Source organism: Eutrigla gurnardus (assembly GCF_963514095.1).
Source record: "Eutrigla gurnardus genome assembly, chromosome: 15".
Taxonomy (NCBI): Eukaryota; Metazoa; Chordata; class Actinopteri; order Perciformes; family Triglidae; genus Eutrigla; species Eutrigla gurnardus.
In genome coordinates, this window is record NC_139938.1 from 13,731,147 (window position 1) to 13,756,795 (window position 25,649).

Consider the following 25,649-nt stretch of genomic DNA (forward strand, 5'->3'; position numbering starts at 1 on the left):
CAGTTTGGGGCAAGAGAACACCGAGTAGCGCCGTGACGGCCTGCAGCGACACACACTGCCACCTAGTGGACAGGGGTGGGAACGACGATAAGAACTTAGATGATTAAAAAAATAAAAATAATAATAATATAAGAAAGATGAAATGAATAGTGCCGGGTCTTTTCATATTAGACGAAGTGTAATGAATGACAACCATTCAAATATTAAATATGTTTCTACAGGCGATCAGATCCTTAACTTAATCACTTTCATACACCTTTACTGGCACTTAATATGATACAAAAATGCAACTTCAAGTCGGAACTCTGAAAAAACTCACCATATTTTTTTATTAATAATAAAAAAATGTTTTAACACGATAAAGCTTGTAAAACCTCAGTGAAAATCCACTGTTTTAGATTTTGGTTATTTATTTATTTATTAAAGTCATGCAAAGAAGGAGAAACATTTACATTTACCGGTAAAAGGTTATTTATATTATATATTCAAATGGAGGAAAATAATATATGTTTGTAACAAACTAACATAAAAGACCCTACCTTATTTGTGCGTTTAACGACGTCTATATTGCATTCGCTGCCGGCGAGCTTCCTCATACCGGCCACCGTAGGACGCGCACACAACCCACGTGGTCAATCAAAACATCATGGCGGCTGGTTTCAAGTAAGGCTGTAAAACTGTAGCTATCACGCCGAAAGTAACACGTTTTATTCACAGATATTTGAGGATAATTATTGATCGATTTTAGGGAAATGAGCGTCCATTCTGACCTGCTAACAACTATGTCCCGATAAGTGCTGCAGTTAGTCAACAGTGTAACGTTGAATAATGTGTCCCGACTGTTGAATAATTAGCTAATACACGGGAGAAACCATGACTAGACTATGTACTGGAGTCAGATCCGTCTCCATGGATACGTGTATCTATAACAGTTTGTCTCTGCGAGTCAAAATCGACTTACCCGCCTTTCCTTGTACACTTCCAGAGTTGCCGAGCCTCTGGAGTACCACAGGAGCTTTCTGGTCAGTGATGAACACACAAGTGTCCACATTCAGCCTGTGGTTGACATGGTTGGTCATGTTTAGGATAAATGTCAGGTCAGTCATTCAAATGTTCCCCTTTTCAGAAAGAAAACTGTCGCCCTGATGGCCGGGAGCTGTCAGACTTCAGAACCACAACACTGAACATAGGTGAGACACAGAGTCCATTCTAACCCACAGTGTAAATGATGTATGGCTTTTTCTTTTTATTCTGCCCGAGGATGATTTTCTCTGTCTGACTGCTCTGCTCAGGGTCCATATCTACAGCAGATGGCTCGGCCCTGGTGAAGGTTGGAAACACCACAGTCATCTGTGGGATCAAAGCGGTAAATGATCATGAGAATCTTAGTGAAGTGAATCTGGCCCGTGGGAGACCAAAATGTCAACGGATTTCTTGTGTTTCTTCACCTGCAGGAGCTGACAAATCCCACAGCGGAGGCACCTGGTAAAGGTTACATAGGTAAGCACAGGAAGATGAAGGTAAGGTACACTAAACAGGACTAACAAACACTAACCTCTATACTCCTGCCATGGTTCCCAGTGCCCAACGTGGACCTGCCACCGCTGTGTTCCTCTCGGTTTCGGCCGGGTCCACCAGGAGAGCAAGCGCAGGCTGCCAGCCAGTTCATCGCCGACGTAATCGAAAGGTGTGATGGACTTAAACACATGTTTGAGCTTTAATTTCAACGCTTAATGTCTGCTACTGCTTTTATTAACTCACGTTTACATATGTGCAGCTCTGAGGTGATCCAAACAGAGGACTTGTGCATTGAAAGAGGAAAGGTAACACACACACACACACACACACACACACACACACACACACACACACACACACACACACACACACACACACACACACACACACACACACTGGCTGTGAGACTGCCATTGTTGTAAATGCTGGTCCTGATTGTGTGGACTCTGTTTGTAGCTCTGCTGGGTGCTCTACTGTGACCTGATGTGTCTCGACTACGATGGGAACCTGTTGGATGCTTCCATCATCGCCCTGCTGGCTGCCCTTAAGAACAGTATGTGCTGTTAATTTTTGTTTTTGTGGCTGTTGTAAGATGCTTTTTATCCATAGCAGTAACCCTTCTACCCCTGCTCCCCACAGCACAACTCCCAGAGGCCACCATCAACACAGAGACCAGCACGCCGGAGGTGAATTTGGAAAAGAGACGCGGGCTGCACATTCACAAACATCCAGTCGGTGCCTCTTTTTGTGTTTTCGATGAGTAAGTGAACGATTCTCAGTTTGTCTAACGTGGTTAAAACCGTATTCTGCGATCAGAACTTTTTGTAATGCTGGCCTGCTCTCCGTGCAGATCCATCCTGATCGTGGATCCTACAGCTGAGGAGGAGAGTCTGTCGACGGCTCAGATCACCGTGGTGACAGATGATGAAGAGCGACTCTGCGTTGTACACAAACCAGGTCAGAAACATTCTGTGATCGTTGGCCTCTCCCTGGGCAGCTTATACTCGGTGTGAATCCCATTTCTTATTGACGACACAAAGGATGCACTCAGCAGGAAGTCCCCATTGGTAAACATGCAAAGCTGAAGAAGCCGAGGATAATCATTTTACGTTTATTAACCCAGTTCATTTTGGGATTTATTATGGACTATTTTAGTATTTTCAGTCAGAAAATATGAAAAAAAGGCAGTTAAAACGTCTATTTATTCTCCACTTTCAATAATGAGAATCAATTAAAAGGTATATATGAATGTAAACTTTAATAGATTCCCATCACCGGCTCGTTCTGTTGCTGGTTATTGCCATTTCTGTAGGAATTCCAATGAAGCAAATGGCTTTGGAGGCATCTGTGTGGTCAAGCACCTTTTTGTTTTGGTTTTCCCACTTGCACTCCTGCAGGATGAGGACCTCAACAATAATCATGTAAACTGTACTATGAGGTTCATCGGGAAGCAAACATGGCAGCTAACCACGTTTCCCTCTGGCTCAGGTGGGACGTCGCTGTCGGGAGAGAAGCTGCAGGAGTGCATCAGCAGAGCGACGGCGCGACAGAGAGAGATCCAGAAACTCATCAACAAAGTCATACACAGTGTGAAGACGGCACAATGAAGAGCCTCAGACGACGCCTTTTTATCTAAAAGCTGTATTTTCCACTGTCAATATATATTCTTTTTTTTTTTTTTTTAATAACAATAAAACTGCTGACAAAGACTGCTTAAAAAATTATTTCTCAGTGTCCAGAAATGTCTCACACACACACTCGGTCGATGTCTCGTAAGAATATGCTCATGGCTCCTGAAACTGATTAAAAGGAAATGCCTTTTCAAAAAATGTGCTGTACAAAAAGCAGGTACACCGTCTTGCATGTTCATCTTGAGTCCTCGGTTTGAGCCCTGTGCCTGGATGGCTAACAGAAGAAAAGACTTCCGACAGACTGAGAGGTAGAGAGCTGCCCCCAGGCACTACTCCAAGATCAGATTTGCATTTTCACATGTAATGGTTATATGGAGGATTTGGTGTCAAAAAAAGCTCACTGGGATCCGTGCTTAAAGGGCAGTTTCTACCGGGGGGGGTCAACCAAGCAGAGGCGGAAGAGTCGGGACACGCTCATGAGGAATCCTCTGAGAGTTCGCCATCCTTTCGTCGGTCCCCGGGCTCCCATAGAGAAAGCCTTCCTGAAGGGGCTGTGTGTTATTGTGAAAGCCCGTCTCCTACAAGAACCATCTTAATCTGTTTTCATCTAAAAAAAATATCACTACGGTTCTCTCTTTCTTTAGTGTAGGGCTCCATGTTTCTAAAAACTCCCATCCACTATGGTGGACACAGTTTTTGGTTGTCCAAAACCTCTTGACAACCATTACATACAAATGTGTCAGCTAGAAAAAGACACACAGAGAGGACTCCTTTTTGTTTGCAGTCTCCACAGTGAGGCAGACAAAGAGCACAGTATGGATCATTCATGTCCTTGTGTAGCCGGGGGGGGAAGTTTTGTTTAGTGTCGTTCGTAAGTCTGTCATGACTTAGGGAGGGGCTGTGGCATGCTCCTCTTCCTCTTACTTCTTGGTTGGCTGCCGGTATGTTGCCGTGGCGCTCCCCCCTGAGGAGCTGCTGTTCCCATAGCCATTTGCTGCTGCTGCATTTGGTGCTGCAAGAATTGCAACTGTACCGGTGCAGAAGAAAGATGGGAAAACAAAACAAAAAACATCAGAGGAGATTTCAACGTGTTACTGCAAGCAGCATGTTTTCATCAGTGGATCTAAGGTTTGTGTAAGCGTCTGTGGCACAAGTGTTGAGCAGACTTCCCTCAATTATCCAGGAGAAGTATAAGTGCCATGGGTTAGTGAAGCTCAACTAAAGCCTGATACCACATACAGGAGGAGTGTGAGGAGAAAAAGAGAAGAGTGGTTAATGAGTTGCAGAGGGGAGGGAGGAGAAGAGAGAGATAAAAGATGTGGGACGAGTTGGGGAGTGAGGAAGGATACAGTCAAGCAGCACCAGTGGCGTTCAGGGGACACAAATTATTGGCAGACATGCAGGTAGCAACTGCTTTCTGCTTGGAGTAAGTCAGCAACTTCAACTGGGCAAAAAAAACAAAACCCCAACAGCTTATGCTCCATGCGTTACAGCCTATCATCCCTGATCTGTCATGATGCAGTCAGCAGCGTTTTGAAAAGTGTGCCCAGTGACAATATTTCATCTCCTGTCCCTAAATGCTGTGTAAGAACATGCCTCCCAGCTCCACACGCTGTTAGTTGCTGCCATTGGAGGTGCCACAAGCTCTGGTGCGTGGGTTGCTGGGAGTACTGGGACTGCTGTGATCTACGTCAAACAACATATTAACCAAACATACAACACAAGATGGAGTGAATGGTGTGGATCTACAAAAGAGGAATCTCCATGGAAATCAGACCTGGAATGAAACGGATTCTTCATCTAAACAACTTTTTATTTAAAGTAAAAAAAAAAGAGAATATATTCTCAGTAATATTTTTTTCTTTTACCGTTTATAAAATGAATAAAGAAAAATAAATAAAGTGCCTTTAAAAAAATCTATTTAAATTTTACCCAGGTCTGATTAAAATAATAAACTTATGTGTAAAGAAAGATAAATGCCTAATTCTCTGGTCTTATTAATGTAGCGCAACATCTTGGCTGATGAATCTGGTCGCAGTGTTCTTACATCGTATGTATATGTGTATACAGATGTTAAAGTTGCTGTATTACTTGGATCTGTGGCTGGTGCTGCTGCTGAAGCCTTGGAGAAGGCAGCGGGGGCCCAGACCCGTCCAGCCCACAGCCCAACTGGGACAGCACTAAGGGGGGGGAGGGAGGAGGGAGAGAGGGAACCCCAGAGGGACATGGTGGCACGTGGGAGAGAAGCAGAAGAAGGAATGGAGTAAAGTATGAAGAGAGAAAACGCACATACGGGCAAAATGGAGACGGGTTTGAGGGGGAGAAGGGGATCGCGTTTTCAGTGACGCACAACAACACACAAGCAAAGAAATGAAAGAAAGAGAAGACAAAAAGGGGGAACATTGTAGGGAGGCCAACAGCACAGGGAGATAACCGTGTGCATGGACATTTTAAGTAGATTATGCACAAATAGCATGAACCAGAAAGGTGCGAGTGAACAGGGCAAGTTGAGGAGGAGAACAGGAAGACAGTGCAGGAGGGAAAGGAATAAGGTTGGGGGCAAAACAACAGAGGAAAATAAAAATAGAAAAAAGAGAATGTAGCAGAGAAGAAGGGGAAGTTGAGTCTCTCCTGTCAGTTATTACATCCTCCACTGAGTGGAACTGCTAACTTCAGTAAAATGATCATGTTTAGTTACAGACAAGGAGTCCGAATGTATAGTAATTACAATAATGAATACATGAGTAAATCGTAACTTATTAGTACTAGTTAGTGGCGTGTTGTCATTTTAAAATGAATGGACTGAAGTAAGAGGAATGGTTTAGAGGAATGTGTTGTTAATGTGTGTGTCTGTGTGTATATGCGGGTCATACCTGCTGCCTGTGGAGACATGAAGCCTCCGACTCCCAGGTTGATGACCGCCGTTTGCTGGTTTCCTAAACTTTGATCTGACCCCTGGTCACCCTGCAAAAAAACAGGCAACAAAGGCAACACAGGAGAGTGAGGTCATCACACAGAATCACAACCCACACACAAAATGCTTTAAAGACCAGAGCAGTAATGTGTACAGCGACCCACCACGATATTCTATTCTACACTACTTAACTGTACTTTTTTACAGAATAATTAAAAATAAAGTTTGGAAATCAAAAAGGAAATTTGAGGCACTTGTGTAAATTATATATATTAAAAAAAGAGTCGTAATTAAAAGGAAGTTGTAAAAAAAATCAAGATACTGTTCAATCATTGTTCAAAATAAAGAATATGAAAATAAAAATGACATGATCAAAACAACATTTTATACGATTATGCTGATGTTGCCAGTTCTCCCCAGAAGCACCAGTTATTAGGTGGTAATTAGGTGTTTTTGGAAATGGTTACAGCTTCTGTTATAGTCTTTTCTTGAATATGTACATATCACCACGGTATTATTCCATGCAGATTTGCTCTTGTATAATGAAGAGTGTCTCAACAGATGGCATGAGGTCATTCCACACATTTTCCCTTGTGACTAAGTCTGGAGTCACAACAATTTCAAATTATCGTTCTAAAGTAAATTAAATTATGTCAATACACATCATTATCCTGTTGGACGACACATCCTTGCCAGACTTTAAGGAGTATTTAACTCTGCCATACGGCCCAGTTTTATGATGTCTCTAATGATTGTTGACTGATTTAAGTTCACCGTAGTCCTTCAGGCTCATTTATCACCTCCGTAAGCAAGCTCGGCTGCTCTCTTTTGTTGGCAAACAGGTAACAAGAGTCTTGGTAATTGTTAAATAAATTGCTGTGCTTTTGTGAACTCCTTACACTTTGTTTCTATTTTGAAATGTCATGTAGTACCCAGTTGAATTATATGCAAACATGGACACTATAAATCTTTCATTTCGTCATAAACGTGATTAAAAAAACGCTTAAATTCCAGATACAACCCAACACAATTGCAATATTCTATTGTTGCAGAGAGCGTGTCTCACCGTCTCCCCCTGCTGTTGAGGGCTGGAGGTGGCCGACTGACTCTGCTGTGGGGAAAACTGAGACAGCTGCTGCTGCTGCAGAGAGTTAAAGATGAGAGGACCAGTGGGGATCTGGAGACGTATAACACAAACACACACACCAACAAACAAGAAGTAGGTAAGACGGGGAGACGAGGATGAAGGCAAGGTTGGAGATGCAGAGAGGAGAGGCAGAGGGAACGGGAAGAGAATTACCAAAGCAATCAAACAACACAGGGTAACTAGAACATAACTACTATCAGTATATCAGAACTGATACAGGGGCTCGCTATATGGCATATGCAGTGAGGTGCAGGAAAAGGAAGCGTGAGAACATTGAGCTCTTCACTATTCAAGGCGTGGAAACAAAGGTGCAGGACCAGGACAATAACTATATCAAACAAATACCCAGTGCATGCTACTAAGAGTGTTTCAGGCTCCTACCTGCAGTAGGTTCAGTGGTCTCAACCCAGCACTGCTGTTCAGGCCGAAAGGACTCCCTGGAACACAATAGAGTTACATTTACCTGACAGAACACACTAACCTTACTTCCTGTATCAACCTTTCCTAGAGGGCCTGTAGCACTTTCTGACACCCTGTATGTAATACACATCTTAGAGAATAAATACTTGCTGAAGTATTGTAATAACCAAGGGAACGTGGCACTGAAATCTCATACCAGTCTGTGCTGCGGACTGCAAGGTGGGCATGAGCCCTCCGGGTGGCAGGATCCCACTCAAGTTAAGGCCTGGACCCAGCATGGGGTTGGAGCCACTCATCAAGGTCTGAGGGCTGCTACACACACAGTACAGGGTCAGCATGAAAGTGACGGTGACTACAAAGTGATGGAGAAGCATTAGAGGCTATTTATTTCCCTACCAAACGGAGCTGACCACGTTGATGAAATTGAGCCCTGCAGGGTTGGCCATGACCTGCGGCGAGGTGGTTCCCGTGGTGATGGACGTACCCATGGTGGGCAGGGGAATGGTCATGACGGGCAGTGGCTGGCTTAGAGCCAGCTGTTGCTGGGCGAAGGGCGCGAGCAGGGCAGGCTGCGACTGGCTCTGAACCATGTCTGAAGGGGTGGGGGTCACCGAGAGCGGAGCGGAGAGGGAGTCGGTGGGGTGCGGTGTGGAGCATGGCGTGTTGGTGGGGGTGGGGGTGGATGGCTTGGGGGTCCCTGATCCTAAAACGGAGGAAAGTGGGTCAGAAACAGACAGGGAGGAGACAGAACGCGGTACTCATCAGCTAGTGATGCGTACAAAGTTTTGTAAGGAAGAGCTTAACATGAATATTATACACATATATTGTCAATTCAGTGCTTGATAAGACGATACGTCTACTAGCAAACTTACAACAACGGCTACATGGAATAACAGCTGACGGGGTAAATTAAAAATTAGGATTTTATGACAAAACATCACCTCTTTTTCTGGCAAGTTGAACAGCAGCTGGTTTTAGTCAGAATACATCACACTACAGCGCTTGTACTGATGCAATATTCCATGAACTTGTCAAGTATTAGAGACGTCCCTGGGGTTTATGCTTTTACTTGGCTTTCCATATTTATAAAACCTGGAACCTTTTCAAGTTCATTTTTCATAATTTGTCAAAAAATATTTCCACTTGGGAAGAGCTGAGAAGAGCTGAGGTAAGACATTCCAGTACGACTCAGCGGCACGACTGTGACTGACGAAAGCAAGCAGCCCAACACTTAGTCAGACTCGGCCGTACTCACTCTGGGTGGAGCCCATGGGAGAGAGAGAGGCAGGCGACAGCAGGGCCACCTGGTTCAACTCCATGGAGTGCTTCCTGTTCAGGGACTGGCTTTTGGCTGGAGGGGGCGTAGGACACTTGAGTAGACCACTGGTGGTTTGTGAACTATATGGATTACCTGATGGAAAAAGGAGGGCCTTGTTAGGAGGAAAGTCTACGCCGAGCCTGTCAAATCAAATCACTTTATAACCTTATGACTGTATAACTTCACATTTAATACCGTTGTAGTCTTTTCTAACTTGGTATTCAGCCATGCTGTGCTCCCCACCCAAGTGAAAAACAAAAATTGGTCAAATATATACAGTTTGCCGTTGGTCTTGACCCTTACTTTGACCAGGGTGTCACAGAGTCAATCCTTCCCCTCTAACATCTGAACTCAGTTTCACCCAGCAGTCCTGGCCATGAAAGGAAAATCTCTTCTGGTACAGTTAATTTAACAATGATGTTTGATGCAGTCCAGAAGGTTTTTTTTGTTGTTGTTGTTGCCATTTAAGGTTCGGTTGCACCATTTTTCCACCAAACTCCTGTCTTGTCTCCGACTCTGGTGCGTGATTTTCTATAATTTCAAGAATTCCTTTCAGCTAACATCATGGAAAAATCATATGAAGTAGTTCAAGCTGAAATATTTGCTGGGGTGAAAAGGGTACCTGACAGCAATGCAGAGAGATTTTTTACACAAACGTGGCCCTTTTTCGCCTTCTTTCTGTATCTGAATTCTACCACCCTGATCTCAGGAATAATGCAGCGCCACCGCGTCATTTATCTTTGTCCAAAGTAGCAGGTTTACCTGAGGAGCTGCTGCCCGATCCTGAAGGCAGTTTGATGGGAGGGGGTCGGTGCTTCACACCTTTTCCTAAAACAGATGTCTGGACCAGTGGAGAAATACCATCACCCTACAAATTACATTCAAACCACTTTGTTAGCGTGCATCACGCAAAAGCTATTTTCTCAGTAATGCTGATTGCAATAACAATAAAATATAATTGTTCTTATTATAGGAATAAAAGTGAATTAATTAAGGAGAACTCTTTCTTTCTGTAACAAAAGCTATCATATAAAGGCAGATGAAGCCTCCCTGTATACTCACGGCGGTACTCACCTCATCTTTGCTGGGGGAGGTAGCCCCCTGTCCCACACTGCCTGAGTTATGAGACATCTTGACCTGACACTTCACATCTCTCTCATACACCCCTTTGTACTGAGTAAGAAACCTATAAAAACAGAAATCGTCCAAAATGCATCATCGTCTCCCAACGGCGTATCCCTAAATACTTCCCAGCAAAAGCAAACGCAGCGACTCACCGATCTGCATCTATCTTGGAGCCTATGAGGAAGCTGCGAATGGAGACGAGAGAGAGTTAATTCACACTTCAAATTCAGTCACGCGTCGCGTACACTTTGTCCCACAGACTGTCCTTACGGGGAATGTATGAGCTTTAGGTCTGTGCTGTCCTCCTCTGCTTTTGGTTCTTTAGCACAGTAGATCTTCCCATACACCAGCGGGTCTCCCATCGACTGGAAGATAGACACCTTGGTCATCTGGGGTTGGCCCCCAACCTCACACTTAAACGTGTAGTCATCCACAACTTCCTGTGGAAATAAAGTGGACGGAGACAAGCGAATGTAAGAGGTTTGTCTGACTATAGAAATGTTACAGAGCTGCAAAGGCGTCAGTGATGTTGGAAAAAGTATAGTTGACTTGGTTTCCATTAATATTTTGTACTTCATCCAACTTAGTGACAATGGGGGGAAACGCACATAAATGTCACGCTTACCTCAGCAGGCCAGATCACAGTTGTGGGCTGAGAGTCCTCCAACTGCAGAGATCTCTCGACCACGGCATACTTTTCCACCTAGAGCAACACACCAACACATCCATCTGGTTTATTATGCCCCACAATGTAACTGCCAGACTGTGAGCCGAGTGTGTTTTAAGTGGCGTTGGCTCAAATGTGTAAGTCACAGTGTCATAGAGGACCATCGGGCTACTTACATCGATTTCCTTCGGTACGGTTAGTTGGCAGTTGCTCTGCTTCCACATGTCAACACACTGCAAGTGATGACAGTCAAGAGGCGATGAAGCGTGATGCAGAGGAGAAAAATAAAAAGGAAGTATGAGCAGAAACAAGTGAGAGAGCACTATGTCAGCATGCACTGGCCTATGCTGAAATAGGTTAACACAATTTCCTCAATAGTAGTAAAAAAAACAGGCAGGGGCAGAACTGAAACAGCAGCTTTTTTTCCACTATGATTTTAGCGACTCCCTTGGGGAAATTAGAATACTTTTTTACATGAGTGAACACAAACGTGGGAAGGGGAACTTCCTCAAGTTACATTCCAATATGAGTAGTGTTATAATAAACAGACGAATAGGTAAACAATATTTCAAGATCTGAGAGAAGATATGCCAAATAGTAAACAGCCTCAGTCAGCTTCTTCTTCTTATCTGTGTATGTACACCCCACACATACATGCTTGTCAAATCGTGGGCGTGTTGCTGACTACTAACGTTTCCGATCTTGGAGATCTTCAGCTCCACGGCAGGAGCAGGTTTCCTCTCCTTCCTCCTCTGCAGGTAGTCGTAGAGTCGTAGCTGCGGTGGCAGATGGGAAAGCTCCTGCTGCCTGTTCAGTGCGGCTCGAGAATGCCTCTTGAAACACCTACGATGCAAACGCAGAAGTAGTGCGTGTCTTAAAGTGATCAAGGCTTTTGCTTCATTCACAGATTTTTTTTTGTTTTCAATCACAGAGCTTCCATTCAAAAGGAAAGAAAAAAAACATTCATAAATGTTTTTTATCCCCCTGGTGTGACTGAATTCAAAGTGAGCTGAGGAGCGCGTGAGTGTGTTCAGTACCGTTTCATGGAGCGAGTGCTCATTTTCTGTTTGTTGTAGAGCAGGCGGTTGGCTGTGCAGGTGACAGAAATGGAGGGGTCCAGGCACAGAGGTTCAGCTGTGGCCAAAATCAACTGACTCTCCAGCTGTAATTTGTCATCCTAGATCAGAGAAAGACAGATGCTACAGAAAAAAACCTGGGCAATGCACTGATTCTTAAAAAGACTCAAAACACAAAGGGAAAATTGTCTGCTATTATGGTCAAGTACATTTTTATTAGCTAAGGAAAAGGTGAAATCAAGAAAGTGAGGTGTCAGATAAGACAGGATGTATGGTTTTGTTTCTGGATGAGGCAGTGGCACTTTACCTGTGTCCACTTGTGGTGGTCACTGGTCATGGCATGGACATCACAAATCAAAGTCTGCGGGGCAGGAAGACAGATATAAACAACTAGGCTTTTCTATGATAAAGGTAGGGGCGTCCCCAACAAGAATGTACATACATGTGCCGATGCAAGTAGTTGTATTAGCCTTTAAATGTGAGTGCTCTGATTAATGTATGTGGGCATAATCTTTGGCTTTGAAATGACCATGTAGTTATTTATGAATGAGCCTTTATTGCATTGTAGCAGTTTCCTTAAACTGTGAGATTGGCAGTCCACTGAGGCTCCTTGGATGAAATCGTCATATAGTCAGGGTCATAGGTACAATTATTGTTTTTTTTACTCATGACTTTGACCTATGCAAGAGAAGATTTCCATGTAGTCTATTGGTTTACCTGCATGGTTGGCCGCAGCAGGATGTGTCTGCTCTGATAGGTGGGCATCTTGGTGCTACCAGACTGCCTGTAGTCTCTCACCTCTACTATTACACAGCCACAGTGGAAGATGTTCACCTGAGACAAATTACATGTGGCGGATGTCAAACAAAAGATAACAAAATTACTGATCGAGAAGCAATAAGAAACTTTTCTAACATATAAATAATAATCAATAATTCCAATAATAATAGAAAATAATAAATGATAGATTTGTTGTCTTTATACATTTAAAACATACATATAAAACCTGTCTAAAGCTTTTAGTATGCTTCACTAACTTGCATTACTACCTCACATTCAAATCATTTTGCACTTGAATTTACTGTTCATACAGTGGAGCACATTTCAAAATCTACAAATTGATTTCTACACATGCATGTGTGTGCATATATACATACATACATACCTGTGATTTCTCCAACAGATCCACAAGGATCGGAGGCAACTCCTCCGCATCTAGATACTCCAGGAGCTCTCCTTCTTCATATGGCAGACGGATGGTTTCAGAATCTAAAAAGCAACACAAACATGATTGTTACGGATGAGACAATTGTGGTACACAGAGCAGAGGAAAAAACAGCTGGATGGTAGGGCTGCTCGATTAATCGATGTTACTGTACCAAAATGTGAATAATTGTTTAGGAGTTTTCAGTAGGTGGAAGTGCACTAATTGATCTCATTTATTATTTCGCATTTTTGTATTATTTATTTAAATGTATATATTTTTTTACATGACATATTATTTATTTTAATTTATTTATCTTGTTTTTACATTTTTTTGTTTGTTTTTAAGTTGTATTATATGTAAATTTAAAGGAAATCCACCGTTAAGAAAGATTTTTTTAAGTTCAATAAATGCATGTTTCCAAAAATCAATGAGTAATCGTGTTAAATAATCGTGATCCCAATATTGACCAATATAATCGTGTTTATGATTTTTACCATAATCGAGCAGCCCTACTGGATGGACTGAGCTACTTGTTTGTCTTCTCTTACCAGATCCATTTTTGCCCCTGAGCATTAAAGAATAGCCTTCATTCCCAGGGTACAAGTTGACCACCAGACATGATACAGACTCCTGAGACACCAGCTTCTCCAGTAAATTCACATTTCTCCTCAAATTCTTCAGAGAGACAAAAAAGCACACATAAGGAGGCAAATCTTTCATATTTTCAAGAACAATCTCACCCTGTTATACATAACATTACACATTAACCTTGACTGAAAGCTGTTCAGAAGCGGTTTGATACTAACATGATAAATGTAACAGTCAAGATCTATAAACCGTTTTTTAAAGGAAATGATTAAATAGTAAAAATGTATTACTTAAGAGCTACTTATATTCTTACTGTTGATGTACAGTATTTATGTATCATCAAACACCAGTTTCACCAATTAACCCACATTTTGATACATGCAAGTGTAGAAGTCATTATCAAGAGTTTAATGTCCTGAAAATCCCTACAAATTGTAATGAGCAAAGTTTAACACATGCCCATAATTACAGTCATAATTGTCAAGTTTCACAACACAAACCTTTAACTCTGGCTCTTTCTCACATTCCTCTATGTACAGCTCATAGAGCTTCTGATACAAACTCTTCCTTCCGCCGGATGAAATTCTTCTTTTGGCTGGTCGTTGTCGAGCACTTTCAACGATGTACTGAATAACAGATAACACGCCGTATTAATGAATGATGACAGACAGTACCTAAGCAGCAGTGCACAGTGCATGTAATGCATGCACAGGGATACGTGTGAGTACATGCAATTATGTCTTTTTTTTTTACCTCGGCTCGATCCAATGCATATTCCAAAACTTGTTGCTTTGGGAAATAAGAGTAAAATGAAACAGATCAGTCACAATGTGAAGTCCCAAACATGGTAGAGGGTAAGAAAAGATGGATGGTTGGATGCTTTATCTGGTAGCCTAGGAAACATCCCTGTGGGTGCCCTCTGAATATATATATGTTTATATAAATGACATGAAAGGGATGAAACATACCATTGTGGTCCACCGCCAGCTGCAAGGCGAGTGACGGTAGACGATGCTGTCCTTTCTGCCCCACACTGTCACCTTCCTAAAGTGACCATTCACACCCTGCACAACAACACAGGCGCATCGCACGGCAGGACGGTCACATGGACGCAGATAATACACACATCAACACGGGCACACTCGCTGTAGCTGGCAGGTTATTAGGGCAGAATACCGCCAAATAGCATGGTTGGCACTCAAGCAGATACCACAGACAAACAGACGAGAAGACTGACGAGCGAAACTGTTTCATCTTAGTTGTTTCATCATTTGCGTACACTTTAAAGGCTCCTGCAAAGTAAACTATGTGTAAAAACGTGTCTCTGAATCGATCGAACTGGTCAGCTCGGGCTAGTGGTCTATGCTGACTGCGAGCCCAGTCAAGAGAGTGGCTGAATAGCAACAAGCTCGTTGATGCCTGACCGTTGAGGCTAGCATGGCTAACGTTAGCATGCTAGCCCGTTCCTAGTGGGCAAGCTGTAAGTTAACTAGCTACGCTAATGATGTCACGTCGTCTGAGACGCGAACCGACAAAGCGACGTCAATCTCAACGGACAGGATGGACTTGCCTTCTAGATTGCATAGCGGTCGACTGGAGCTCCGATGCAAGAAAACGAAATGAAATTGAAATATCTGTGTCTTCATTGAAAAAAAGTCGGAGCAGCAGCCATTTTCTTCCAGTGTGACAACAACAGCTAAACTTCCGGTTTGGGCAGCGATGGGCGGAGCCACGTTTAGCGCCTACTTTACAACTGATGCTTTGATACGTGTGATTAAAACGAGACAACTGCATACCAGGGGGAAACATGGCAGCCATTATGTTCAAATATTAGTTACTACCTCTGAATCGAAGCAGTGAGCTTTTATTAAAAAAACAACAAAAAAACAATTAATTTTCTAATTTAATACGTTTGTTTGGGAATGCATTATCACTGAACTTTGTATTCATGTTGCATAATTCAAATAAAAAACAATCTTTAATAGGCTAGCAAGGAGATCTGGGGACAGGTACTAGGCTACTCCCACATCCAGCAACTTTAGACGTTGCTCAGAGAGGCGGGTGAAAGTGAGGTTAATGGGAGCCCAGCAGTTTATTTGTTGCCCAGGGCCACGGCAGAGTAATCTGTTCAGGCTTGACCTTAATAACATAGCCTGTGATAAAAGCAGCTGGATGTCCAACATCAGGGAGCTCGCCCGAGGAAAAGCGATGCTCATGAATACCCACCCATTTGAATGTCTTTATAATGCAACGCACACTTTGATACATCCCCTCCTTCAGATCTGTGCCTTCAATGCACGGACATCAGAAGCTTCAATCAATACATTCGTTTGTGGAAAGTAAGCACCCAGTGGTGTTTGATGCTTCCCCATGGGACTGTTTGGAAGCTCTTTTGTTTCATGTATTTGGTATAAAAAGACTGCAAAAGGTATTAATTAAGACTGTAATCCAACTATAGAATATAAATAATAATAATAATAATGGGCAGTATACTAGAGGCTAATATAACTGCTGACGGTGAATGAAAGTAACACAGTAGTATAGATATTATAGAAGTAACTGAGGAGGGAGCAGTAATTGCTGTTGTTGCAGTGTTATTTTTTATTCAGCAGGCTTAGAATAACTTTGTGAATCAAAAGGTGTCTTCTAATGCTGGAGGAAGTTTAGGGATTGAAAGAAAATAAAAACAACGATTTAAAACTTTTCAGTCATACCTTCAGCTCAACTCATATAGAATGTAGGCGGGTTGAAATCCCATAATTGTACAGTAGGGGGAAGAACAGGATAGCAGATGTATTGGGCTGAATGCCATGGCAGAGCACTCCAACAGCAGCTAATCAAAGAGATTTTACAATTCCTTTTCCAAATATAGAACAATTGATGCAATTTGCAGCCGTTTTGAGGACATTATTTTCTGTAAATATGTGTGTAAAATCGGATTATTTTATACACATATGGAAAAGATTAGCGCATAGAAGGCATGGTTTACAGGTTGAGTTGACATAAAAGTCAGGAGAGACATGTCACCACAGTTATCTGTTGCACTTTAAGCACACAGGTTTCACAGCAGAGTTACATGAAATGATTGTTATCATTATTGGTTTAAGCATCAGAGTTTTGTTTCTGGCAGTCTTTCTTGAAAAGTCCTCTTTCAACATCAACGTCAAGTCGTTCTTTTGGCGGGGAAGGTTTTGGGTGGGGTTCAGTTAGGACCAGTCCTCACCTGCGGGGCACACACACACACACACACACACACACACACACACACACACACACACACACACCCTTCTTTCAGGAGCTAAAAGTCCATACACATGACGGGGCTTGCTTGGGGTCAGTCACATTTCTAAACGCGAGCTTGTAAGAGCTTCTCTTCGGTGCACGGTGCAGGATTTCATGTGGTTACAGTTAGTTTGAATCCACATGTATCAAACACTGCCAGAGTGTCATTTCCAATGTATTCCTCAAATTAAATAGTGGCTTGGAGTTCCTCAATGTTGCATGTTTCTCCGTTGACTCAAATCCCACAACTTGCTTTTATTAAGTGGCTAATTCACCAGAAATGAGTCATCGCTGACTTTAATCGGAGTTGATTACAAACGACACCGCTTGTTGGACGGTGATTTAAAGAAATCCCATATTCGAGCAGATGGGTGTCTTACTATTTATGTGTATAGGCTCAATAAAGAAGAAGAGGGTCAGTTTCACGTTGGCCACCGAGCACCATCTCTGCTTTTTACTCCGACTGTCTTTTCTCAGGCATTACCAAAGACCCAGGCAGTGGGGTTGAACTGACTTCACAATAACTCCTCCTATATGCCCTCACCAGTGAAGACTGTGCTTAGTTGGAACTTGGAATGATTAAGGATATAATAACAGAGAATGGAGAATATGTGAGATGTAAGTGAGTGGCAGTATTCCTGAGAAAAACAATGTCTGCATTCAGAAATCTTCTGGATTGGAACCATGTGATAGTCGTTCGTGACAGTTAAACTGAGTCAAATAAATCTGCCAAATTACTGGCACACTCACTGTGAAGGAAATAATCCAGTATAACTAATATAAGTGAGGGAGATTCCATTTTGATAATGATGATGACATTGATGATTATGACCCAAGGCGCTTTGTAAATCTGTCTTGTGGAAGGAAATGCTTGGCAGGCAATCACATGTCTTCTTGGGCATCTTCATGGTTTGTGAGGAAGAGTAAATCATACTTATCGAAAAAATTGCCGGTTCAATCTTCAACTCCTTGGGCAAGACACTGAACCCCAAGACCTGGTCAGACCAGCACCAACATCCTCAGCAACGAGACAAAAAGGATACTATCAGACAACGCTTTAAAAGTCAAAACGGAAATCTGTATCAAAGTCCTTCCCTCGGTTGAATAGTACAAACCTTAAACCAATTCCTTCCTCGCAGCCATAAGGGAAAAGATAGAGGATTCAAGGATTTTGCGTAAGCTCCTCCAAATCATGGCCTGCAATCAATTATTCAGCTCATCCAAGGTACACTCCGGCAAGGTAGAGGTGGCAAGTGGCCAAATCGGAGACATCTACGTAAACAGCTTTTTGATTGCAGTGTAAACGGCTCTCGGTTTTCATCAAGTGCATCCAGAGTTGAGACCTCGGGGGAACTGGATTTGTCCATCTTAGTGAGCGAATGTGTCGATAGAGGGTAAGTCGTGCAGTGCAAGATGAAGTTTGTTTTTTCTTTCTTCTTTTATGACGCCAAATTATAAATCTATTCACGAATGCTTATTCTCACTATTTATCCGTTTAATTGCTGTGCCTATTATTACTGGAGAGGCAACTGGAGAAGTTGAGAATTGGTCCTTTAATACTTCTACCTGCCAAGAGTTGCTTCTGACACCTGTGAACCAAAATCCTTATAAAATATATATTTTTTTTATAATTGAATGGATTAGTGCTGAGGAGCAAACCTGCAGGGGGAAAATGACACTCCAAAAAATCCTGACGTGTGGCAGGCTTTTTAGCCTAAGCTGTTGGAGGCTTTCATAGCCAAAAAGTGCTGAGGCATAACAGATCACTCACCCCCTTCACAGTAAAGAGACATGTTGTTTTGTTTACGAGAAGACGGGGGGACTTCATCCAGATGTAGTCATTATTTTTGCTGTGCCACGAGCTCTCGCATTTTTTTCCAGTCCAGGATGAGAGAAATGAACACACATGCTGGAGAAAGGGAGATGACATAAATGAGACATCGGGATGTGCCAGCGGATCACGTATCATGGACCTGCTGGTTCAGTGGGAATGGCAGAAACCAGGTCTTCACGCCACGTCAACCTGAAATATGCACCCACATCGATCCTGACTTCGCTCCACTCCTTCACGCCTCTCTCACCTTGATGGAAATGGGACCTGGAAACCTGGAAAAATACTTTCCCATCTTTTTTTCTCTCCCGAGCAAAGAGACGAGGACTGCAGCTGTCATGATTTTCCAAGTTCCAAAAATTTAAAAAGCAGATAAAAATAATTCCGTGGAGAACATTTCAAAGTAAACGGAGCGAAGGGATAGGAACTAAAAAATTAACGAGGTGTTACACCATGTTATTAACGTTTTATGAGAAGTGCCAAAATGTGCTTCTTGTTTAAACCAGCAAAAATAGTAGAGTGGCTTTATTATTTACATCACTAGGAATATCTTCAATTTGTATTCACATTACACTCCTCATCATCTCACGTTTACTTCATGAATGTAGGAAAAACAAACTACTTTGTGGAGTCGAGGGCCATTATTCACTAGGTTCTAGTCCAGTTGTGGTTCTAAGGGGATTACAGCTGCATATCTGCACACTATGAGCTTTTGACTCAACTATTGTCTCAAACAATGAGCTATTCTGTCGTGTTGCATCGGATTACAGTGCTGAAGAAAAATTATTTCACATGCGGAGAGGACCAAAAGGACCCACGGAGACTCGGCCGGTAGCTGCAGCTTTCTCTCCATGTCTCTGGTTGAGAGTTTATTTGTGGTTACAAAAACAAAACAGCAAGTTCACTGTCTAACATGATTTCATATTCAAGATTCAAAAACTTCTTATCCAGATTTGGAAATAACTTTTAAATTGTGCCTTCGAGCAAAGTCTGTATCCTATAAATATGTATGGTGAGACGGAGGAGAGAGACGGACAGGTTTTCTAAAGACCATCTTCAATCATGCGACTGATCTTACGTTGAAAGGCCTCTGTCTTTTTTCTTTTTTTTTTTACAGAAATGAATTTGGTATTTCTTCAGCAGCAGCAGAAGCAGCAGCAGCAGCTTTCTGTGAGGTCTGACCTCATCCATCACAAACAGGAGGCGGTGCCGAGAGGGAGGGAGAAAGACATTTTCTCTAGTAATTTGCGCAAGTTTGGTCTTATCCTTCCCCGAAAGCTGACGCAAATTCCAAGCTTCTTTGACTTGAAACTCGGGGGGAAATCAGGATATTTGGGGGGGGTCACAGTTAGCCCTTAGTCCCGCTGAGATCACAGCTGGATCCGTCTTGTGACCTCTATGGCTGTAATGTTTTTGAATATGAAAGACCCTGGGCACTTGTAAACGCTTCTGAAGCTAGCCAGGTTCTGATTGTCAACTCGTCGGATACAGATGCTTTGTCACACCCCTGTGCGTCACTTTTTCTCATGCACCGGATAGCCAAGCGCTTCAAACCATAACACTCCACCAAGGTCGCAGTAAACACGCGGTTATTGTTGTCCAAACAGCTCAACACGTGAGCTTTTTTAAACCACTTACCGTAGTTAGGTTTAGGAAAAAGCACATCATTGTTTGGATTACAATGACTAAGCATTTATATAGCGCCTTTGTAGTCTTCCGACACCACGTGTCAGCATTCACCCATTCACACACGCATCCACACACCAATGGCACAGTCTACAGGAGACATTCTGGGTTTCGGTATCTTGCCGAAGGACACTTGGGGTTATAACCCCCGACCTATGGATCAGAAGATGACCCGCTCCACCTCTGAGCTCTGACCTCAGGTCTATCTGACTACGTTTTGATAGTTGATAAAGATAAGATTGCACTCAGTAATGCTGAGGGGGACTCTGTGACGTTGCGAAAACATGAGCAGCTGGAAAATCATTGTAACGTATTTGAGTGAAAACAGGCAAATACAGTGAAAGTCCCTACAGTGGTGAGTAGAACCGAACGGATAACAAAGGATGAAAGTACTGCAGTAGGAACGGGAATGATCCTTTCATGCAGGTACGTTGGTGTTGTGTGTGTTTATTTGTGAGGCTCTGGGTCCTGCCCTGGTGCTGAAGGATGAGAAGGAGCTACGGATTTCCCTTTTGAACAAGAAGTTTTACCGAGCAACACTATATAAAGAGAAGGAAACTTGAATCTAAGAGCTGAAGCTCTGGCAGCTGCCCCTCTGTACTTGTAATAACTTGGTAGCAGACTGTGTGTCTACATTTCAATAATGTGACCTTTTGTGACTCCTTTTGGCAAGGCGTGTGTTTAATGGCAGCTTCACATGACCAGAGTGTGGAGCGGTTCCCGCGCCAAAACGGGGTGATTCACTTCCAGAGAAGCCCTGATGAGTGAGTAAGAGCAAACGTCAACCCTGGACATCTTCCCGAAAAAGCAGGAGGGGCTGAAGGATGTGTGTGTGTGTGTGTGGGGGGGGGGGGGGGGGAGTGCTGTCCAAACCAACAAACACTGTTTAATTTCAGTGGGTTAGAACGATGTGGTTATTAGTCTTGGGTGTATTCCCCTGTGGAGCCATGAACAATAGTCTTGAGTGATTTGCTTTTTAATGAGTCCTTCTCCGCCTGAAAGGGGCAGGCCTTTATTTCTTGTTTTTTTTTTGTCAATCAAAAGAATTACACAATTTTTTACCGCACATCTCATGGTTTTAATTTCTCACAGAAACAAGACCCCCTAATGTGTGAGAGGATCTACAGGGAGTTCACAAAGTGAGAGCATCCTATAAATATTCAAACACATGGTGTTGTATATACAAAAGAGAGAAGGAACGGGAAACATATGGCTGAAAACTGTCTAACCTGGCACTGCTAGCTGCACTTCTGCGTCTTCCTGTTGTGCCAATTATCAAATCAACAAGTTGAAGCTGAGCTGCGTTAAGCAGGCAGCTCGTCTCCCGTCTTCTGAAAATAAGCCCACTGGAAGTGAGTCAACCTCCAGGGAGAATCAACTGCCCACCAAGACGTTTTCAGGAAATGACCTGGTACATTTTCCCTCCACCCTTACATCTGCAACACAGAACTGAGGGGCTAATGATCTTTGTCAGTAGTGGATCCAGCTGAGCTCTCGCTCCGTTTTAACTGACAGCATGTTGCTGACACACGGACGCGTGAATGCAGTTTCTCTGCATGACTCGATCGTTTTCTCCTTTTTAAGCTACATACAAAAGCTCAAAAGGACAAAAAGGGCGCACACACACACACACACACACACACACACACACACACACACACACACACACACACACACGGACAAACACATTTTCTCTCTCTCTCAGATAAACAGCTGGATGAGTTTTTGGGTTGGAGCCGGGATTAACTGGCCTCTAACCTTGCCAGCAGCCCAGCGTCCCACCGGAAACACACCACTGGGCAAATGTTCACACGGATGCATTAAGTGTTCCAGCATGGTGGGAACACTTGCACACAGTCGATTAAAGAATAAACAACAAAGAATAAATTCGCTTCTACACACTCAGGTTCAGTGAGCTGACACTGTTTACGACAAAGTGACATTGAAATGTATGTCCTGATAAAAGCTGGTGCACTGCAGAACATGAAATCATTTATTGTACCCCTGATATGAATGACCCACTTCTGTATTAAACTATTTTTATTAGTATTATTATATGTCATTCATCCATTGTCTACCGCTTTATCCTGTATTCAGGGTCACGGGGGGGCTGGAGCCGATCCCAGCAGTCATTGGACGAAGGCCAATCGCCAGTCCATCGCAGGGCCAACATGTAGAGACAGACAACCAGTCACACCCACATTCACACCTACGGGCAATTTACAGTCATCAGTTAACCTATCCCCATCCTGCATGTCTTTGGACTGTGAACCCGGAGAACCCGGAGAGAACCCACGCTTACACGGGGAGAACATGCAAACTCCACACAGAAGGAACCGAACCTGTGCAACAGTGCTACCCGCTACACCACCGTGCAGCCCAGCAAGAGAAAAACGTTTAGTTAACGCTCCATTATTACTGTACTTTTTGAATGAAATGAGAGAAGAAAAAAAACGATGATCCTTCCATTCATGACAAGGAAAGACGCCCATACAAGCAAAAAACAGATGTGGATGCAAACAGCAACAGCTGCTTGGAAGTGGTGCTGCCTTCTTGATACCGTAGAATAATTTACATTACTTTCACCAGAAATTATGTAAATAGGTGCGGTGAGTCTGCAAGTGAAGCGCAAAAACAATTGCTCATTATCATCTTTTCTACGGAAGGCTAAGAACACGGTTGGGAATCGCATAATGTAATTGATGTATTTGTTCAATATTTGCTTCAATAATTTGTTATTTTGTCAGTCTGAGAGACATTTGCAAAACAAACTGTGGGAGTCTGAGAGCAAATGTTGAGGGACAGAAGTCAAAAAGATCAGAGGAGACAAGTGGGGGATTCTTCAATGAGTTTGTTTGGTAAGGAGGAAAACAAGCAATTTCAGTTTATTCAACCATGTCAGGTGTCAAGACCCTAAACAGAGTGGATTACCATATAAAGTAAAGATAGATCACACAATCAAATACACAGTGGTGTGATATGAACAACTGACAAAGAAAGACGCTATAAATGAAATACAAGTCTCGGCAAATTATGTGCATGGAAAATAGTTTGTAATGAGGTTTACGGATTTCAGGCATTGATAGAGAATTCTGAGCGATTGCAGGTAAACAGGTGCGCACGTCTTTCTTCTTTAATACGCATCAGTGAATCTCTGTGTAAGCTGAATCTCATTCTAAAGTGCTTTTCTGTAAATGACTCAGTTGTGCTCTTTGTTTTCCTCATGTAAGTGATTGGGCAGGGCGGTACAGAGAGAGAGAGAGAGAGAGAGAGAGAGAGAGAGAGAGAGAGAAAGCCAGGAATCATTTCAGACAGGAATGGACCGATGGGACAACACAGCATGAGGTCTTAGCCAAGGGAAACACACAGCGAGCCAGGAAGTGAACACATGTCCTCTATTTTCCAATGCAGTGACAAGTTTACTCCATTACCACTCTGGCCACTTTCCTGCTACAATGGTCTGTGTGGATTAACAAGACATTCAGGGCACACACTGTCGAGCAACAGCCTCAAATATAAAAAAAAAATACAACAAAGGAAAGTGCTGTCATGTCACTAAAATAATAACGAGAACAGGACTAATTAGCCTCACAGGAGGTCCACAAAAGTCAGATCATCGTGCAGCTGTACATGAAAGCCATGGAGTTGCATATTCCATTTTTGAAATAAACAGACAAAAGAAATTGATAATACAAAGTGATTAGCTGAATTGCAGCCTGGCAGGCACTACAGATCTCCATGCAGAATATTGGCCTTACACAGTGGCGGTTCTAGACAAATTTTACTGGGGGGGCCAAGGTGGGGCCAATGTTTGATCAGAGGGGCACATTAAAAAATGGAAAGTGCCGTTCTCACTCTCATCTCGCATCCGGCAAGGCAGTGTTTGGGTGCGTCGCTCTAATTATTCCGTGTAGAGCGCTGAGTCACATTAGTTCCGCTTTTGGCGCTAGCGCATAAAATCGTAATAACTTGATCAATTTATTTCATTTTCATTTTATCATTCAGTCAGCTTATTCAGTCAGCTCTGGGGGGGCCACAGGGGGGGCCTGGGACATTTTTACAGGGGCACTGGCCCCTGTAGGCCCCCGTGTAGAACCGCCACTGGCCTTACATTACTGCACAATCATGGCACAGACTGTTGGGTTGTGCTATACTAAATGTCTTTCACAATTCAAAGATGTTGCAGTTGGCCAAAACACACACAGACTAAATGGCTCCATAGAGTTAAAGCAACTGACGTTGGTTGGGCCTTATTTTAGTTTATGTTTCTACATTTGGCAGGAGAGATATTTAGATTACTTTGCTTTAGTTGCCTACAGGTTGACGAGTTGAAGAGGTTATTGAAATGCCCGCTGAATTCATAGCAGATGACTCAAACTACTGCTGGTTTGACAATAACCCATCTAGAAACAATGCTGTGGTTAGACTTTCTGAGAATTAGAAAACAAAAAAATTAATTAAAATAAAAATACTATGTGAAAGGGCAAGTTTTAAACACTCTTTGTGCTTAATCAAGACTTCCAAATTTGTATGAACTTGCATGCTCTATAGCCTACCAGCCCTTTTCACCCCATCCTGTGAATGTACAAGTTTCCATTGTTTGTGTAAAAAGAAGTTGACACAGTCTTACAGTGAATGTGACTCACAGTTAACATCAACATTTAATATCCTGTTTCAGCACGTTGAATAAAAAAAAAAAAACTGCCACTCATTTTGTATCCTTTTCCCCCGTCTTTTTCTGCACCACAAAGTCACATATACTGCAAGTAAAAATATATTCTGCTCACTGTGTAGCATTAAATTCCTTCGTTATTCATAGATTTTAAACACCCAAAAAAGATCACCACAGAGCAGGAAGTGAAAATAAAGTAGCAAATGTGCTACTTTATTACGATGCTAACAACCGGCATCTATGCTAGCTAACGTCCCATGAATGCACGCATTTATTTTTCTAATTAATACATCTGGGCCAAATTGTCATCTTATGGGTGTTTATTGATCGGGCGGTTAGGCCAAGATGCTAGCCCTAGCTTTCACTTGTCATAGAGGAAGAAAACAAGTTGCTTGACCGAATGGTTGCTGCTGCTATGACAACAAGTGAAAGCTACCACTAGCATCTGAGCCTAACCACCCGATCAATAAACACCCATAAGTTGACAATTTGGCCCATATAAAATAACAACAGCCATCACCCTAAGGACCATAGCAAAGCGTTGTCACACATTGTGATGTATTAATT

The 25,649-nt window shown here is 42.7% G+C and overlaps 2 protein-coding genes across 5 annotated transcripts; one reads left to right on the top strand and one right to left on the bottom strand.

Moving 5' to 3' along the window:
• The first annotated feature begins 628 nt into the window (after window positions 1–628).
• On the top strand, window positions 629–3,227 carry exosc8 (exosome component 8). Its single transcript, XM_084028504.1, has 11 exons — window positions 629–663; window positions 986–1,022; window positions 1,127–1,190; window positions 1,293–1,366; window positions 1,455–1,500; window positions 1,582–1,687; window positions 1,778–1,823; window positions 1,975–2,071; window positions 2,158–2,278; window positions 2,369–2,475; window positions 3,007–3,227. The coding sequence occupies exons 1-11, from the start codon at window positions 647–649 to the stop codon at window positions 3,123–3,125; spliced, it is 834 nt and encodes a 277-aa protein (XP_083884630.1). The 5' UTR covers window positions 629–646; the 3' UTR covers window positions 3,126–3,227.
• A 255-nt stretch (window positions 3,228–3,482) lies between these two features.
• Window positions 3,483–15,311, bottom strand: supt20 (SPT20 homolog, SAGA complex component). 4 transcript variants are annotated; one of them, XM_084028498.1, is made up of 24 exons: window positions 15,182–15,311; window positions 14,580–14,675; window positions 14,365–14,400; window positions 14,112–14,237; window positions 13,572–13,698; window positions 12,982–13,085; window positions 12,534–12,650; window positions 12,124–12,177; window positions 11,778–11,917; window positions 11,433–11,583; window positions 10,917–10,973; window positions 10,699–10,776; window positions 10,344–10,513; window positions 10,226–10,258; window positions 10,023–10,134; window positions 9,711–9,789; window positions 8,886–9,041; window positions 8,027–8,333; window positions 7,827–7,942; window positions 7,592–7,647; window positions 7,130–7,240; window positions 6,023–6,113; window positions 5,241–5,329; window positions 3,483–4,176 (listed from the first exon to the last, which is right to left on the bottom strand). In XM_084028498.1, exons 2-24 carry the CDS (start codon window positions 14,580–14,582, stop codon window positions 4,030–4,032), a joined length of 2,460 nt encoding a protein of 819 aa, XP_083884624.1. In that variant the 5' UTR covers window positions 14,583–14,675; window positions 15,182–15,311; the 3' UTR covers window positions 3,483–4,029. The 4 variants fall into 4 exon arrangements, with proteins under 4 accessions (XP_083884624.1, XP_083884623.1, XP_083884622.1 ...); XM_084028497.1 differs by having other exon boundaries at window positions 7,827–7,939; window positions 9,711–9,816; XM_084028496.1 differs by having other exon boundaries at window positions 9,711–9,816.
• Between the last annotated feature and the right edge of the window lie 10,338 nt (window positions 15,312–25,649).

Bases quoted from the DNA above. Each gene is read 5' to 3' on its own strand.
- supt20 (XM_084028496.1), bottom strand. The intron at 8,334-8,885 runs GTGAGTACGGCC...CCTCCGTTTTAG, and splicing joins TCCCATGGGCTCCACCCAGA to GATCAGGGACCCCCAAGCCA. The intron at 4,177-5,240 runs GTAATACAGCAA...GCACCGGTACAG, and splicing joins AGCACCAGCCACAGATCCAA to TTGCAATTCTTGCAGCACCA.
- exosc8 (XM_084028504.1), top strand. The intron at 1,023-1,126 runs GTCAGTGATGAA...TCCCCTTTTCAG, and splicing joins AGTACCACAGGAGCTTTCTG to AAAGAAAACTGTCGCCCTGA. The intron at 1,824-1,974 runs GTAACACACACA...CTCTGTTTGTAG, and splicing joins TGTGCATTGAAAGAGGAAAG to CTCTGCTGGGTGCTCTACTG.